At 55.3% G+C, this 18,544-nt stretch overlaps 1 protein-coding gene across 6 annotated transcripts in view; it reads left to right on the forward strand.

Annotated features, from left to right (window-relative positions):
• Nucleotides 1–18,534, forward strand: part of LOC110405520 (protocadherin gamma-C5-like) — a 62,463-nt gene extending 43,929 nt beyond the window's left edge. For 5 of the 6 annotated variants that reach the window (XM_021410882.1, XM_021410881.1, XM_021410879.1 and 2 more), the window contains exons 2-4: nt 4,880–4,938; nt 12,865–12,953; nt 17,735–18,534. In XM_021410882.1, coding sequence (XP_021266557.1) covers nt 4,880–4,938; nt 12,865–12,953; nt 17,735–17,952 — 366 coding nt within the window. In that variant the 3' untranslated portion in view covers nt 17,953–18,534. Of the gene's footprint in view, nt 1; nt 2,994–4,879; nt 4,939–12,864; nt 12,954–17,734 lie in introns of those variants that run through there. The other variant, XM_021410880.1, reaches the window with a different exon arrangement.

An 18,544-nucleotide genomic window follows, 5' to 3' on the forward strand; every position in this document is an offset into this window, starting at 1 on the left:
CGGCCCCCTGGCCGCCTTCGGGGAGGGGGTGCCGACCGGAACCCGCCCGCCGCTGCCGGGAGTCCCCGGTTCCCGGTGTCGGGGATCCCCGGCGCCCGCCCGGCGCTGCGGGGGCGGAGTGGCGGCGGCGGGAGGAGGGGGGGCTGCGCCGTGCGTATTTTGAGGAAGGCGGTGGAGGAGGGAGAGAAGAGGGAGGAGGAGGAGGAGGAGGAGGAGGAGGGGGCTGTTGAGAGACGTAGAATTGTCACTCGGTCCATCCCCTCCGCTCGCCGACTTTGTGCGCTTTCGGTGTGCCGGGGAGCCGCTCGGCCGGGCTGCGACCGCCCCCCCCGTTCCCTCCCTCCCTTCCTCCCTCCATTCTTCCCTCCCGGTCCCGTTCCCGTGGCTCCGGCGGCAGCTTCGTCCCGGCACGGCGCGCTCGGATTCGGGACGCGGAGCTCTCCGGTGCGGCGGCGGCGGCGGCGGCGGCGGCGGCTCCGGCTCCGGCTCCGGCTCCGGGGCGGGCGGCGGGGGGAGCCTGCTGCGAGCCGCTTCCTCTCCGCTCGCACAGCCGGCTCGGCATGCTGAGGGGCCGGGCTTCGCCGTGGCGGCTCCCGCTGCTGCTCGCAGCCCTTTCCAGCCTGCAGCCGCCCGGCAGCGCCCAGCTCCGTTACTCCGTGCCCGAGGACCGGGAGCCGGGCACTCCGGTGGGCGACGTGGCCAAGGATTTGGGGGTGGAGGTGCGGAGCCTGGCAGCCCGCAACCTGCGCCTGGTGAGCGAGTCTGAGCAGCGGCACTTCCAGGTGGACCTGGCGGCGGGTGTGCTGCTCCTCGACAGGCGTCTGGACCGCGAGGCGCTGTGCGGGCAGAGCCCCGCCTGCTCTCTGCACCTCCAGCTCGTCATGGAGAACCCCCTCCAGCTCCACCGTGTCGAGGTGGACATCCTCGATGTGAACGACAATGCTCCGCAGTTCCCCAAGCCGGAGGTGGTCTTGGAGATCACAGAGGTGGCCAACCCCGGGACTCGGCTGCCGCTGGAGGTGGCAGAAGACCCAGATATGGGCTCCAACTCCATCTCCACCTATGAGCTCAGCCCCAGCGAGCATTTTGGCCTGAGTATCAACGTGAGAGGAGATGGGGTCAAAATGCCCGAGATTGTACTCAAAAAAGCGCTGGATAGAGAGAAACTGGCTGTTCATCACCTAACTCTGACAGCCCTGGATGGAGGGAATCCGGTGAAATCTGGCACTGCCAAGGTCACCATCCATGTCCTGGATGCAAACGACAACCCTCCTGTTTGCGACCCACCTGTATCCAAGGTGTATCTGGAGGAGAACGTGTCAGTGGGCACTCTGGTCACCAAGCTGAATGTCACTGATCTGGATGAAGGTCCCAATGGGGACGTGGAGTATTCTTTCAAAACTAGCAATAACGCACCTGGTAAATTCACTAAGCTGTTTGGTTTAGATTCCCGGACAGGGGAGATCAGAACCAAAGCCCCTTTGGATTATGAGGAATCCAGTGCTTACGAAATTGCAGTTCGAGCCCGGGACAAAGGGTCCCCGGCCATGGAAGGACACTGTCATCTGCGGGTGGAATTAATTGATATCAATGATAACAGCCCTGAGATTGTGCTGACTTCTCTCTCCAGCCCCGTTCTGGAGGATGCGACCCCAGGAACGGTGATTGCCCTCATTGGTGTAAAGGACAGCGATTCTGGGGACAACGGGCAGGTCCGCCTGCAGATAGCCAAAGAGCTCCCATTTAAGCTGGTGTCATCTTTCAAAGAGCATTTCTCGCTGGTCACAAATGGTCCCCTTGATCGGGAGAAGGCCAGCGGGTACAACATCACCGTGAGGGCTACAGATTCAGGCTCACCACCAAGGGCCACACAAAAAACCTTCTATCTGCAAATCGCTGACGTGAATGACAACGCACCAAACTTCTCCACCCCTTTTGATACAGCTCATGTTCTGGAAAACTCTCTCCCTGGAACTTCTGTCTTTTCAGTGTCAGCATCTGATCCCGATGAGGGTAGTAACGCCAAGCTGGCTTACTCCATCCTGGACAACGGGGTGCAGGACATACCCATCTCAACTTATTTCCGCATAGACCCGGACAACGGCACCATCTACACTGTGCGGGCTCTGGACTATGAGCAGGACAAGGTGTTCCAGGTGCCCGTGGAGGTGAAGGACTCTGGTTCTCCTGCCCTGAGCAGCACCGCGGTCGTCCACATCTTTGTCGTGGATCAAAACGACAATGCCCCCACCATCGTCTACCCGTCTGTCCCCACGGGCTCTGCCTTCCACCAAACCATTCCACCCTTGGTTGAACCTGGCTACCTAGTCACAAAAGTTGTGGCTGTGGACGCCGATAGCGGCCATAATGCCTGGCTGTCCTATCAGCTGGAGGAGACGGCCGAGGCTTTGCCGTTCCAGGTGGAACGCCGCACCGGGGAGGTGCGGGTTGCGGCAGCTCTCGGCGAGTCGCAGGCTCCCCACCGGCTGGTGGTGCAGGTGCGGGACAACGGGACGCCGTCCCTCTCGGCCTCAGTGGTGATTGTCATTTCTCCAGAGGAAGATGGCGTGCAGGACTTTTCCAAGTCCTCCGACCTGCCTCAATCATCTCCCAAGGACAACAACCTAACCCTGTACCTCATCATCTCCCTAGTGTCCATTTCCCTCGTGTCATGTGTGATGTTCGCCGTGGCGGTTGCCCGCTGTCTCAGAACGGGCTCTGGCGGCTGGGCTCTCGTGGGCTGCTGCCGGGGGTCTGCCCGCAAGCCCACTTCCCACTTCCACGGGCAGCTGAGGCCGGATGGCTTCATCAAGTACCTGGACGTGGGCAGAGCAGGGCTGGGCTCCCAGGCACAGAACTACACCTCCTGTTTCTCCCCAGTGTCCGAGCAGAGTGATTTCCTCTTTGTAAAACCCTTCAGCCACTCTAGCACCGCGGAGACCGTGGCTGCCTACGAGCAGGTGACCAGCACCTTAGCGAGTCCCTGCGACGGGGTAAGAGATGGGAGGTTCTCACTGCTGCTGCAGGGGGATGTGTGTGACCGTCCCCCCGGGGAGGTGGCAGGGAAGGGGGTTGGCTGTGCTGGGTGGAGGTGGGGAAGGGGATGGCCATCACCATACAACAAAAGCCTGCGTGTTCGTGAAGCTGGAAGCTTCCTCTTGGCCCCGTTTGGACTTTCTGAAGTGATTCTTGGAGTGGGAACGTGGGGTTTGGGGTGTTAAACTTCTTGACTCTGTTTAACCCCTTTATGCTGTATGGAAGTAGACTCAGGAGGAGATGGCCTCAAAGCCAGGTTACCTGGGTGTTCTTTTTGCTCTGTTTTAGGGATATGTTGGGATTTTTCTCACTCTTTGACTCTCAAATGTTATTAATTACTGATTGTGCCGCCGCAAAGGACTGCTTTGTAGCTTGGTAGTTTTCAGCAAGGGGCTGAATCCCCTGTTCAGCACTGAAAGTAGTGCATTTTTGCAAAGATTTTGGTGACCTTACGTACCCTTGGGTGTGCTATGAAAACTTCAGCCACTTGCCTTCGGATATCTAAACCCAGATGGAAGTGACTGCATTTAACTGCAGCTTTTTTTAACTCTGGGATATAAAAAGTAAAGTCACTTTGTGTCATAAATGCCTGCCCTAAATTTGAAAGTGGTAATTGCAATAGGGATTGAAAAAAAAAATAGATTGGGAAGGGTTTATCTGATTGGGGGTTGTGTGCCAGTGTGTGCAAAGCTACGTGGATGTGGAATCTGGAGGGCGAGTGTGCAAGCGGCGTGATTTGTATGCAGCAGGGGTAGAGTGGAGCTCTTATTCTAAGGGGACTCAGTAATTTATTCTAATGTATTCGTTCATGAGAATCATCAAAGCTGTGGTGAAATTAGTAAAATCACATCTGCTAAATAAAAATCTAGGTCAGCTGTACCCATTTCCCTTCGCCTTAGTAATTGCAAGTACAAGCAGAATAATCCTATCAGGCTGGTGTTCCGCGGCACAGACCAGGAGCTGCTCCTTCCTAAGGTAACCAGGAGAAACGTCCTTCCCAGGTAGTGTGTCTCCATTCTGGAGTTAATTGAGAGCTTATGATTTTCGGAAGCGTGCGTCTTGCAGGCGGTGACCAGCTCTGCTCTTTGCGCTCTCCACAAAGGCGCGATGCACGCAAGAGCTTGCAGCCTGCTCCGCGTCCATCCTCAGTTACAGAACGCCCGTTGTCCGATGGGGAAACAACAGGGGCAGAAAGAGACACGAGGCTTGCTAAGGGAGCTACAAAGCGTGCTGCCGGGTCTGAAGTTTGCTGTGCTTCCTCAACAAAGAATGCTTTTGTTTCTTTCCTCTTTGCCGCCGGACGTTCATTCTTTTCTCTGCAAACAGAAAAATATTGTAGTGTGCTGAGGCCACAGCATCTAGGAAAGCCATTCAGATACAGAGTGTGACACACAGGCTCAGGCAGGCCTTGCTAAGGGCAGAAGGACAGGTTAGGAAGGTCTGTTACCACCTTACCTCCCATTGAAAGCATCTTTCTCGGTATCAATTAGCTGTGCCACCCCCACCCCCCCGAGCTCATTGCTTTGGTGCCATCTCTCCTGCTGGAACGATGCCCTTATCAGTTTATTTCATGCTTCATTTCTTTCACAGCCTGGTTTCCTGAGCTGCTTTGGAAGATTATTCGCTGAATAGTTTTTGTCATGCTTTTGGGTATTCATGCTGGTCCAGAAATACTCAGAAGAAAGGGAGGGAGTGGGGGTGGGGGGGCTTTTTTTTTTCCCTATTGTTCTAATAGATTTGCTTTACTTGGAAAGAATCCACTGATATCGCAGGCTGAAATAATCCAGGATTGGTTTGCAGGTGAGAATGGAGGTCTTAAAACTCTTTTGTATTTTCTCTGCAGCAAGCTCAGCCAAACCCGGACTGGCGCTTCTCTCAGACCCAGAGACCTGGAACAAGTGGGTGAGTGAGTGCACCTTTCTCTGTGTACGTGTCTGGTGAAGGCTTTGTTCCCTTACATCCTGCTCTTAGTGCGGGAAGTCCTGGTGGGAAGCTGTGTGAATGGAGTTTCCCTGTTCCAGGTAGAATTGCCACGGAGCCGGAACCAGGGGTGTTGCTGTGCCAGCTCTGTGTGATGGTGGTGTGAGAGCTCTTTGCAAAGAGCTTTGGTGTCCGTGGCTCAAGCAGGACAGTTAGGAACTGGAGAGGGCGATGAAGCTGTGAAAGGGTTAAAGGATTGGAGAATATGCTTCACATGGCGTTGTTATCTAAAACAGATTCTGAGCATTTGGTCTAGGTTTGTGCAGGTTCTGAGTGCAATGTTGTGATTCCTCCCCCTGCTCGGAGGACATTGGGGATTGGTGTGAGCCCCTTTACCTGCTTTGCCTCGAGCACCCTGTGGCAGCAAGGGGTTGTGTGGGTGGTGGGTGTCCCCAAAGGCCCCACTGGAGGAGCACGTCCCACCCCATCCAATGGGCCTCAGCAGGGGCAGGTCGTGCTGCTGTTGTGTGCTTTCTGTTCTAGAGTTGGGCTGGGGCTGGGGACTCTGGACCCAGCTCCGATTTTGGGGAGGTTGGAGCCTTTCCTGCATTCCTTAGGAAGTGGTGTGTTCAGGTGAGAAGCCGCCCCACTGGCACTGGGCGGTCGGGCAGGGAGGGACTAAGGAAAAAAGAATTAGGTCTCAGGAGTCAGGAGACTCACAGGAAGGGCCCCTGAGGTCAGGTCTCACTCTCAAAACCGTGGCTGAGATTTTGCCCATTCGTGCATAATGCCAAAAAAGGAAGAAGAAGCATTTGCTTTTCATCTTCCCTGAGGACCATCAGGGAGAGAAAGGACTTAAACCCAGAGCCCACCCCCCCCAGCCCCAGGTCATTGCACATGAGACTGCACCCTGGGTAACTCCTGCAGGGACAGCCTGCAGCACCTGCTGGAGGGCGTTTGGATGCTGTGCTCACCTGGCTGGGTCAGCCCCGTGTCTGCAGAGAAGAGTCACCACGTCTTCATGCTTCGTGGTTACTGGGTGGCCTCTTGGCCACCAGGTCCTGGTTATCGTGGTCGGAGCTCGTGTTTTGGGGTCAGCACTTGGCACCTGCAGCACTGACTGTGTCTGAGTCTTTTTGGATCGTTTAGCTTAACGGGAGGGAAGCTAAGAGACTTCTAATAGCTGTAAGGAACATCACAGCAATTAATGTTTTTTATTAGGTTCACCTAGCTGACAAAGGTGAAATGGACTGATGGTTTGAAGTAAAGCTGAAAGTATTGCTGTCAGGAGCCAGGCATGGGCTTTAATGCAGGGCAGTTGCTGGGAGGGTGTTCTCAGAGCTCTGTTCAATCCCCACCACTGACAACTTTTTTAATCAGGAAAAATCTTTCCAATCATTCACGCTCTGCTTCAAACGACAATTAACTGCGGCACCCTCGTAATGCAGAAGTGCCCGAGAGCCCCTGTGATGGTTTTGCTACGAGAAGCGAGGCAATGAGCCCTGTCAAAGCAGCCCTATTGCTCCCTTTTTCAGCACTATGCTGGAGCTCAAGGCACAGTGCTAGCACAGTGCAGACCTACTTAACCTAGTGGCAGGGACCTTTCTTAGGTCATGGGACAGTGACCTTAACCCAAAACCCTGGCTTGGGCTCCTCACATGCTCCCCCTGTGCTGTTCCCATTGTCTTACCCAATTTCTCTGCCTGCTGAGTCCCGCCCCCCCCTGCTATGATGGAGCTGCCCAAGCCCTGCCCTGTGGCTGTCCCTGCTGTCAGCCCTGTACAACTGTGTCACCTGCTGCTGACACGTGTCCCTCTCTGACTCTGTGAGTTGTCATGGGTGCAGGGCTCTGCATGGGGCTCAGCATGCACAGGCATCTCCCAGCTGGAAGAAAAGGGATGTGCTCTTAACTGCATTTGCCCAGTCTAAATTAAATAGCAGTGAAAGCAAGACAGCTTAGGCTGAGGTTTGAATGGGTGCCAGCAGGAGCCCAGCACTGACCCTAAGCTGGAACATGGGCTAAAATCCTGTACTGTGATTTCTGCTGTGTTGTGTTCATATGTATTGGGACAAGGAACTATCCCATCTAAAAGGAGGGTAGGTAGACCTGGCCACCAAAACAAACCACACTGCCTCTGAGCACCTGCAACCAAACAGGGCTCAGGGTGAGCTCAGCAAAGCAGGGACCATCTCTGATCCACACATCTCTGCATTCAGAGCACATCCTTAGGGGACAAGAAAGCGAGCGTGTTCCTTTGTGATCTGAAACGCAGGAGAGCTCTGGTTGCATGCACTCAGGCGCTGGAGTTCAGACAGCATCCCTTGGAGGCAGGGGGTCAGGGCTGTAGCTGGGCAGAGCAGTTCTCAATTAATCTTGTTTGGGAGAAAAAGGAGGATAAATGGATCTGTTTAATAATCTTTGCATTTTGTTCTCTAAAACAACAACAACAACAACAACAACAACAAAACCCACTCCATGCTGTCTCCGGGCAAATAGAAATGAAGACAGAGTAATACCCAGCAGCAAATGCAATTCCCAAGCAAATCAGATCAGCGGCTGCGAGGGGATTACAGCCATGAGCAGGCTGAGTGGTGTGGCCATGGCAGCATGGCAGGGCAGGCATCTCCTTGGTGGGATGTCTGTGCAGCAGTGTATTCAGCAGAGCACTGGGTCAGGATCTCCCACCTAGAAAGCAGGAGGAAAAAAAAAAAAGAAGGGAGGGGAAGGCCCTGGGTTGCTTATAGGTGGGAATGGGGGGAGGAGATGTCCCAGCTGGGAAGAGCTAGTGAATGCTTCCATCATGGTGATCCTCCCATCGTGGGAGGATGGGGACAGCCCAGGTGGAGTAAGCCAGGGAGATGTTGGGGGCTCACAGGGGTGGGAGGCAGCACTGGACCCCCAGGTGACTCCAGGGCAGGGAGGAGTGAATCCTGAAAAGACTCTGATCCTGAATTTCCCTGTGCCACTGGTCTCCAGAGCTGGATGTAGGCAGTGCAGATGTTTGCTTCGCTCACCCATTAAACAGCATCACAGCTGCCTCGCCTGACCCCTGGCCATGCAGGGAGGGAGGATCAAGCAGGGCGTGCTGGCTGTGGAGGTGCTGCAGCAGCACCAATGGGAGAGCTGTGAGGGATGGGAGGGTTTTCTTCATTCTTGGTTTCTTTTTTTTTTCCCAAGAATTGAGCTTTCAGGACTAAAGGGGAAAAGTGTGTCCTGAGAATATTCCCTAAAGCTCTTCGGAGCTTTGGGTCCCCGGTGCCTGCAGAGCCTGAGGGTGCTGCTGAAGGCTTCTGCAGCCAGAGGCTCGTGGTGGGCAGGTGGGATGAGGGCTCCTGCAGCACATGGGGCTGCTCCGAGCTGCTGAGCTCCGCTCGTGCCACGACCTGGGCTGTCCAGAGAGGGGCTGCACTTTGTGGAGTGTTGGAGGTTGTCAGTGTGAAGTTTGCACCTCTCAGGGAGCCAAGCAAACCCAGCAAGGGCTGAGAGGTTACATTTGTGAGGCGAGCCTTGGTGCAGGATGGATTGAAGACCATGCAGGGGCTTGCAGCTTCAGGTGGGACTGCGATTCCCTATTGAATGTGACAGTGAAGATGTTGCTTTGAAACACGACGAAGCTGCTCGGAGCTGTGCTCTGAGTGGGTGCTGCTGTGCCCGATGCTGTTGGGTGCTGAGGTGTGGATAGGAAGGAGAGACCCACGGTGCTGGGTTGGTGCTCCTGGGATGCCCTGAGCCACCCAGATCCTGCCAGGTGGGACAGAGGATGTGGAGGATGGCAAAGGGAACTAGCCCAGCCACAGGACGTGTTTCTCTCTCCGGACAGTCTGCAGTATGTTGGGAGTTGCATCATTATGTATGGAAACGTTATTTTGAGGAGTTCAGCAGGTGTGACATGTATTAGTTGGATTTTTCCTCTCTCCATCTGCTTCCTGCGCAGCTGAGCACACGCCACGCTCGGCTGCAGGGGCGCAGGGATCCGGCAAACAGGCGCAATCGCGTTTCCAAAGAATGTCTCAAAATAGCTTTCCCGGTGTGTTTGTGGAGTGGGGGGGTGGCAGAGGCATTGGGGCCCTTTATTCTGACCCCCTCCGTGCAGAGCAGCATCCCAGCAGCTCGAGGAGCATCCCCATTGCTTTGGGAGGCTGTGGATCTCCTCCCGCTTTGCCTGCTAAAACTGTTCGATCCCGTTTGTGAAGTCAGGATCTTAAATCTGTGCCTTGTCCAAGCCCTCCCCAGCGCCTATAATTGCATTACAGAAGAGTCAGGGAATGCACAGAGCATGGGGGAAGGGCAGGCAGCATCCTCTGTTAAGGGAGAAGGAAGGAAATCACAGCCAGTTTTGAGCCAGCCCTGATTTTTGGGGGGAGGCTCAGGTTTGGGCGGTGGGATTGGTTGGGGGAGGGGGGCTCTGGGGTGGGGGGATGCTGCCCCCAGGGCATGGCCGAGCTGCCACCACTGTGTCCCCAGCGCACCTTAAGAGGCTGTGTGCTGGCTGTCACTTTCCCTGCTTGTCACTTTGCCAGCACGAAAACACATGGTGCTGAGGTTTTATTTCTGCTGCAGCCTCTGGCTGGGGCTGGGTGTGGGAGGAGGCTGAGGGAGGATGGAAGGAAGCTGAAGGGGGAAAAACAGTGGTGCAAGGAGGGGGAGGCAGGCGGTGGGGTCAGCTTGAGAGCATCGGTGCTGCTGGGGAGTGGGGCTGTGGGAAAGGGATTGGAGAAAGTGCCCGGCCCTGGAGGTGGGGAGATGGACGCTATGGCTGGTGCTGCCTCTGCCAGCGGCAAGGAGGTGATGGGAGAGCTGGGAGTGAATGGGAGTGAAAGGGGAAGAGGCTGGGGTGAGGTGGACCCCAGCTGTGTGCCCCCCATGTGCAAAGCCTGGGGGTATCTGGGGCCATGAGTGGGACCAGCAGTGCTGCTAGAAGGACTGGAAAAGCTGGAAGCTAGAAGGACTTGGAAAGAGAGGAGGCTGAGGCCACCACTTTGCCAGGCATCCCCTGGGGCCGTGGAGCCGCGGGGCTGCATCCTCAGGGTCCTCAAGGGGACCCATGGCTGCTCGTGCCCTGACAGCACAAGCGTGGCACAAACTGGGCTTCCAGCTGCAGAATGAGGAAAACAAGTTTATCTCGGAAATTCTCCAGAAAAAAAAAAAAAAGATGTTTGTGAGGCATTTGGATGCCATAGTAACAGTCTCCATAGGAACCCTGCAAGGAAATGAATATTTCTGTACTGGAAGTGGAAATAGGGACGATGCATTGGCTGGGGCGGCAGAAAATAGTGGGTCAGCAGTGCAAGGCCCGCCCTGCTGCGTGGGCTGGTGCCTCTGTGCTGCTGAGCAATGAGGCAGAGCAGAGCCCCACCAGGGGCTGCAGGGCATGCCTTCCATTTCGGCACTGAGAGCGTCCTTGCATCGCTCCTGCCTGGGTTTGGTGGTGCCTCGTGTACCCGCGCTCTGATCCCTCGGATGCAGCATCCCTGGGTCTGGTCCCTCCTGGTCTCAAACACGGGTTTGCTTCCTTCCCTCCAGTCCTAGTGCTGGCGTCATTCCCCAAACCCAAACCCAGCTGTTTTCTGAGCTTTGAAGCGTGGAATAGAATGAAACAGGAGGGAAAAAAAACAACCAAAAAAACAACTCTGTCCCCTGCAGGATGGGTTTTTATAAAAAGCCTATTGAGAAAACACCATTTGTATTAGAAGCTGCTGGTCCTTGCAGCCAATTTCCATAGGAACCACCTCCTGTTCCGGGCAGTGCAGCCTGAGCCATTCACAGCCCCGTCCTATAGCTGTGGCAGGCAGCCAGCTCTGCCCATCAGCTGTGTGCCTCTTTTTTTTTTACTTCTTTTTTTTTTCCTTTTCACTATGAGAAGTTATTTTAGGATGCTTTTAGATTACTGCATTCATTTTTTTCCCGTGCCTCTGAATTCCGGATGATTGCACTCGCAAGTAATTCAGGCCCTTGAATTTCCTGCGTACAGAAATGAGCTCAATAGGGTTTTTGCAACCCTGGCATTTCTAAAATAGCTCCCCGGCGTGACGTCACGGGGAGCAGCACACTGCTTTGTGCAGAGCTGGAGAGTGCTGGGTGCCGTAAGCTTGCAGAAGGGACCTGGGTTTGCGTGGGGTGCAACAGGAGAATCTGCACGCTGGGCTGTCCTGGCTGGGCTGCAGCCTGTAGGTCAGGAGAAGAGATGGTTCTCTCCAGTTTGGCACCAGTAGGAGCCCGCCTGGAGCACTGAGCCCAGCAAGAAATCAGGAGCCGCTGGGGTTAAGTGGTGGCTGCGTGGGTTGTGGTTTACAATGGGGTTTAGGTTCCTAAGCCCTTTATAGGATCTCTCCCGAGGCTCTATTCCCAGCCCTGACATGGAGCAGCGCTTGCTCCTCGAGCGCTGCCACCCATCGAGGCGGGCACACCTCGCTGCCAGCCGCCTTGAAACCATGCCACCGCACACACAGCGGAGGTGAGGTATAAATAGGTTATGGGATGCCCTGGGTTGCAGCAGATGGCAGGCATTTCGGAACCTTAGCAGGCAGCCTCTGCTATGTCAGGGATTGCTTGCCACCTGCGCAGATGAAGCGGGGGAGTGAGAGTGGCGTTGTGGGGCTGCAACCCCAACCCATCCCCACCGTGCCCACTGAGCACGTCCCTCAGTGCCACATTTACACGTGTCTGGGGCAGCCCTGGGGGTGCTGACTCCACCACCTCCCTGGGCAGCCCGTTCTGGTGCATGAGCACTCTTTCTGAGAGAAAAGATTGTCCTCATATCCAACCTGAACCTCCTGTGGCACAACTTAAAGGCACTAGTCCACGGTGCATTGCTCCGTGATGGAGCAGGGCTGCACGAGGCCTGATCAGAGCTCTCAGCACACTTATCCAAGTGTCTGCATGTTAAAAAATTCTGTGTATAGGTCACTTGCAGAAGGAGGGAGGGGAAAGCCATGCATTCAGGACTTTCCTCCTTGCAAGGCTTTGATGCAGCTGGGGCAGGGACCCAGCCACCAGCTTGACCTGGTGGATGTGTGCTGTGGTCATGCAGCTGGTGGGACTTTTGGGTCTCCCAGTTGGAAGGAGGGCTCTGGGAAAACATCCCTGGCTTCTCTGGTGGGAAAGTGTGGCCACGAGAGAGGGGTGGCTGAGCACAGCTGCCGGGCACCTGGCGGACATCAATGCAGAGCTTGTTCGAAGGCGCACAGAGCGCTGATTGTAACTTTGCTCTGCAAAGCCTCCTGAAGGGAAGCCCGGTGGCATCCCCAGAGCTTTCCCAGGCAGAACCGCAGTGCTCAGCCCCCAGCAGCTGCCCCAGGTGGTCACCCACCTCCACTCGTTGCTCTTGGTGGCTGCTCGTGGACTCCCTTCAGAGCAGGATTTCAGTGATGGGCAGCTGCCTCCCTGCTGATCCCAAATCCCGTGGCTCCGTGGGATTTTCTCACCTTCATTCCCATGAATGAAGCTGCAAAGTGGAGTTGTAGCCTGAAATAACTGGAGTTGTAGCCTGAAATAACTTGGAAGGGCAGCAACCCCATGCGGCCCTCAGAAGGAACCTGGTCATACAAGGGCACATGCAGCTCTAGGGCTGGAGGTATTTTTTTTGTGGTATTCAGCTGTGGGGAGGCACTTGAAGGGATTTGAGATCATTAGCTGCCAGCTGGCTCAACCAGCAGGCGTTAGGAAGGTGTTCCTGGAAGTACTACTTAGCCCCAAGTACTTTGGTTATTGGTGGTTGCTCTTCAAAAGCCTTGGAGAGGGATGGAGGCTTCTGACAGTGTTCAGACTCCAGAGTGTCTCTGCCAGCAGTGCCCACATCTTGCTGTAAGCTGCTTGATGCTCCCGCAGCACCGGCTTCCCCAGCCCACCCCTCTTCTCCCAGCTGGAATAACACGCCATTTCTTTCCTTTTGTTTTCTATTCCCACAGCTCCCAGAATGGAGAGGAAGGTGGAGCCTGGCCCAACAACCAGTTTGACACGGAGATGCTTCAAGCCATGATCCTGGCCTCGGCAAATGGTCAGTCCCTACTGCGTGCCGGGAAACCACGGCACGGGGAAACCATGGCCACCTCGGCTGCGTGCCATAGATAAGATGCATGTGTGGTATTGGTGTGTGTGGTGCACTGGAGAGGCTTCAGAAGGACTTCTTGAGCAGACGGTGTTGATGTTACCCTGGAGGGAGGGGGAATCATAGAATACAATCATAGAATCATTAAGGTGGGAGAAAAGGTGAGATCACCGAGTCCAACTGTTAGCACATCCCCACCAGGCCCACTCACCACGTCCCTCGGTGCCACATCTGCCCTTTTCTTGAGCACCTCCAGAGACAGTGACTCTACCACCTCCCTGGGCAGCCTGTTCCAATACCTCACCACTTTTTCTGAGAAGAAATTTCTCCTAACATCCAACCTGAACTTCCGCTGGTGCAACTTAAAGCCGTCACCTCTCATCCTGTCCCTGTGACTTGGGAGAAGGTAGAGAGCGATAAGGTCTCCCCTGAGCCTCCTCTTCTCCAGACTGAACCATCCCAGTTCCCTCAACCACTCCCCATAAGACTTTTGCTCCAGACCCTTCGCAGCTTCACTGCCCTTCTCTGGACACGCTCCACAACCTCGATGTAGTGAGGGGTCCAGGACAGGCAGGATTTGGGCGGAGGAGATACCAGAGATCCATCAGCATCAGTCCAAGTGTAGACAGGGCTATTTCCTCCATCCAAACCATATTATCTGTGTACTGCACGGCGTTATCTGCCTGCTGGTGAGACTGTGCTGAATGAAAAGCTGAACTTGAGATGTATTACAAGCTATGTGGTTCCAGAAGGCTGCAGTAAATGAAACATCTGCCGTGCCCTGACTTGCTGTAAGGTGTGGAGATAGAAGGCTTGGAAGATCTGCTTGTGGCCAGGGGACAAGCAATATCTGGAGTGTAGCGAATGCCTGCTGCAGTCCCACTTACTGCGAGGTCCTGTGTCTGCGGGCGGCCAGAAGCTGATGCTCAAAGCTTGAGGCTGCTGTAGAGGAAACCTTCCTCATGTCCCCACAATGCGGAGGAAATAGGGATGCTCTTAGAGCAGTCCTGCAGGTCTTAAGACAGAGGGACCCCAACAAATCTCATGCCCAGAGACGTGTGTGCTCCTGGGCTGTGTGAGGGCAGCCCCACTGCTGCTCTGGGTTTGGGGTCACAGTGGCTGGGCTTTGTATGGGGCCGTTCCCGTGTGTCCTTGGTTTGCTCTGCTTTACGGCTGCGTTGTGTGGAAGCAGCAGGCAGGGAGGGGTGTTCCATGGCTTTGTGTGAGAGCAGCGCAATTACCACTCCACGCAGAGCTCTGGATAACGAGCCCAGTTTTTGTAAAGCCTTTATTTATAAATACCTCCGAGCCTTTTCCCCCTCGGTTTAAAAATAGGAACAGCAGCACGGCCATAAAACGCTGGGTAAAATGCTTCGCGTGTTTCCTTTGAGCTCGTGGGAGAGAAGGAATCTGGGGGAGGAGGGAGGGATGTGCTGTGGTGTTGCTTTCTTGGAAAGGACTCCAGCCCTCTGCAGGCATCGGCAGCGCCGAGCCACAGCTGCAGGGACAAGGCATTGGGCAATGGGGCTGTTTACACACCAGGGAAGGAAACAATGCAAAAATGGGGCTCTGCTCTGTAAAAAAAATAGCCTGCAGGGCCTCCAGATCCTGTTTCCTTGCTCACAAATGAGGCTGATTTCCTGGCTACTGCCGGGACCCAGAGCTGGGCAGGTCCCTTCCAGGTCAGACATTGGCTCCCACGTTGCTCCTGGCCCTGTTTTGGGAAGTCTCCTCCACCCCACACTTCTGTGGGACCCTGACCCCTCCAGAGGGGCTGCGTTACACCTGATGTGGAGGGCTGGGGATGGCTTTCCCTGCCGTGGTGCAGCGAGAGGCAGCCTGGTGCAGCCCATCATTTCCTTGTCCATGGCAGTGATGGATGGGGGCTGGAGCACTGTTGCTGGGGATTCAGCCTGCTCTCCTTCTCTCCATTTCTGCTGCACCAGGAGCCCCCAGATGCTTTCTCTTTCCCACCAGAGCTCTGTTTCCATCTGTCTCCCCCTCCCTCTGCTCTGCCGCTCTCGCTGTTAAGCTAATAGTGCTGATTGGTGCAGGCTTTGATGAGGAGCAGTGCTAATTGCCCGCTCAACCTTGTGCTGCCCGCCCTTGGGTAATGTTTTGTGGCTGTTTACACGATCCTTAATGCCATCTGCTTGCCCTGGTCGAGCGATGGGTGGGAGGAAGCCCCTAACTCAGTGAGTTGCTCCATGCTCGGCCCCCCCTGGGATGCTGAGCCCCTCTGATGCTCTCTGCTCCCAGGCTCTGGAAGGGGCTGATGGTGCCCTGCCTGCATCCTTATGCTGCACATGGGTTGTCCTTCATTTCAAACCCCATAGCTCCTCTGCCTTGGAGCAGGGAGCCTGGGAAATGTGAAAACGCTGTGGTTTGTAGGGGCAGCTGCTGGGACGGGCTGAGGAGTGGGGATACTCCAGGAAACCAGACACTGAGGGGCAGCACATGAGGCTCTCTGTCCTCAAAATACTTTGGATTTCTGCAAGAATGTGTAGGGGTGCTGTGGGGCGGCAGGGGAGCCTGCAGACAGGGAGTGGCTGGGCAGCCCCGCTATATTGGGTGTCCCAAAAGCGCCAGCAGCAGCTGCAGCAGCAAGTGCTCCCCGACCTCCTGTCCTCTCTGCGTATGTGGGAAGTGGAGCCAGGAAGGGGTTATTTTTGCCCATCTCTCATTTTCCTCCTCGTCGTGTGGCTGCAAGGGCCCCGGGGACTTCTTTGGGTAATGGCTGGCTGCTGGCAGAGGCTGAGCACAACCTTTACTGCAAGGAGAGCCGGAGTGCCCTGCTTGGCAAGAGCCTCTTGGTGCCCATTTCTAAACCTCCATTGTCCCCGTTCCCTCTCCTTTTCATCCCTAATGTCAATGTTACCTAGAAACAACCCTTTGCTCTCACCCTGACCAACCGGCACGCTGGGAACTGCGCTCCTGGAAGGCTGCGTCGGGACTGCCAATGAGATCCTGGGAGCAGTGCTGGGTGCACCTCTTGCACAAAGTCCCCAAGCAGCAGGGATGCTCCCTGGGCACTGGGGGATGCACCCAAGCCCCTCCAAGGCTGCCTCCAGCTGGAATGCAGCAGTACATAGGACCATAACAAAGCCCTATCCTGCTACCAGTGTGGATCCCTGACCGCAGCTTTGCCTGAGTGCATCCCCCCCCCCAGCCTGTTCCCAGCCCCAGCCTGTTGTTTCCAAGCTCCTTGTATTTTTTCCCTCCTCCTGTTCCAACAGAGCAGCTGTAACTTCTCAAGCTCTGATTGCTTAACACTTCCAACCTCCTCAAGGGTACACAGTGAGCAGAAATATTTCAGGGCAGTGGCTTTGTGTCCAGCCAAGGCAACAATGGGAGCATGCATGGGGCTGAAGTGGGGAGAGGATGCAGGAGGAGCAGCCTGAGGTTTGTGCTCTGGGTTTGCCTTTATTCCAGCAGTCTGTGAACGGAGAGAGAATGGGCTCTGCCTGGGGCCCTTCAGGCACCGTGGTGTTCTGCAGCCTCCCAGGAGAGCATCTCTATGAGGCAGCTAAAGCCCCTTGCATGAGAGCAGCTGAGCTCAGCCCCTGTGCATGCAGAGGGTTTGAGCAAAGCCATTTCCCACTGGGGTTGTGCAGTGCTGCTCTCCTTGCTCAGCGCTGTGTCGGAGCTCATTGTGCAGGGCTGCTAGAGGAGCGCTGCTCACGCTCTGTCTTCCCTCCCTGCTCACATCCTCCCTCTCACATCCCCCCATTTCCATCTGCTCTCTGCCTCCAGCATCCTGGGGGGCCCTGTTCCCTTCCCTGCTCTGCGCCTGCTCTCTGCAGCTCGGCAGCAATGAACTCCCATCCCATCCCCCTCTGCACTGGCTGCTTTGTGCTTGCATCCCAGAGCCAACCCACAGCGCTGTAAGGGAGGATTTTCTTTATTGATTTGTCTGCTCCCGGAATAAACCTGGCTGGGGAAATGCTGGGGTCAGGGCTTTGGATGCAGGGGGAAGGGAAAAACACTGATATTGGCTTTGTCTTAATGCACTGCTAATGGTCAGCGCTGTGCAGTGTTTACAGTGGGCTGCTGGGGAGGGGATGTCTTTGTGCTCCAGAGAGTGAGGCAGAACAGACAGTGCTGCTCGGGACAGAGCAGGAGAGGGTGCCCACACCACTTTGCCTACCTCCCATCTCCATCCCCATCCCATCCCCATCCCCATTCCCACCACTCATCCCCATCTCCCATCCCATCCCCACTTCCCATCCCCACTTCCCATCCCCATCCCATCCCATCCAATCCCCATCCCCACCCCCCACCCATCCCCATTCCAATCCTACCTCCCATTCCCATCCCCATTCACGTTCCCATCTCCATCTCCATCCCATTCCCACCTCCCATTCCTATCCCCATCCCCAACTCCATCCTCACCTCCCATCCCAACTCCATCCCCATCTCCCATTCCTATCCCCATCCCCAACTCTATCCTCACCTCCCATCGCCATCCCCAACTCCATCCCCACCTCCCATTCCTATCTCCATACCCAACTCCATGCTCACCTCCCATCCCCATACCCATCCCCACCTCTCACCTCTGTCCCCATTCCCATCCCCATCCCACCTCCACATCCCAAGGGCCGGCTCAGCCTTGCCTTCCCCCTGGAGATGTCTGGAGGGAGGAGGAGGATGCTCACTGGCATCTCCATGGTGCAATAGGGATGAAGGCTCAGAGCCAGTGCTAACCCCACTCCTTTCTTCTGCCCCTGCAGAAGCTGCTGATGCTAATGCGACACTGGGCGGGGGCACGGGCACCATGGGGCTGAGCGCCCGCTACGGGCCCCAGTTCACCCTGCAACACGTCCCCGACTACCGGCAGAACGTCTACATCCCGGGCAGCACCGCCACGCTGAGCAACGCCGCTGGCAAGCGCGACGCCAAGCCCTCGGGTGGCAACAAGAAGAAGTCTGGCAAGAAGGAGAAGAAGTAGAAAGGAAACGTCAGAGCGGCCGGGCAGCGCGTGCCAGCACTCCCCCACACCACAGGAGGACGAATGTGGATTTATTTTCATTTTTATTTTTTTTTTGGTGATGCAAAAGTTAGGAAGCGCTGCGAATGTATTGTCATCGTCAGAGCTAGGAGCAGGCTGCCTGCTGTTAGGTCTCATGATGAAAAGCAATCTGGAAAGCTAAAGCTAACACAAACAAGTGCCCTGTGAATACAGCTAACATTTTATACGACCCCTCGGGTGTTAGGGTATACGAGGTCGAAAGGCTTCAGCCAAATCCTTGGCTTCGATTTGCTCCCAGATGGTCCGAGAAAGGCACGAGGCTCTCGCTCAGCTTCGTCCAGTGTAAATAATTGTAACAGCGATCTTTTAATTTATAGAGCTTTGATCATTTTTTTTCGGAAAGAAAAAGGAAGTTCCTAGCATAAAGCCCAACGCTGCACATTTTCTGCTCTTTAACTTCGTGAAACTCGCCCTGGGTTATTCGTAGCGGTGGATTTGTGGGTAGGGAGTGCTTCAGTTCCTGTTCAGCTGTTACCCGAAAAAGAAAAGAAAAAAAAAAAACAAAAAAAAA

This window comes from Numida meleagris, chromosome 12 (genome assembly GCF_002078875.1).
Source record: "Numida meleagris isolate 19003 breed g44 Domestic line chromosome 12, NumMel1.0, whole genome shotgun sequence".
NCBI classification, from domain to species: domain Eukaryota; kingdom Metazoa; phylum Chordata; class Aves; order Galliformes; family Numididae; genus Numida; species Numida meleagris.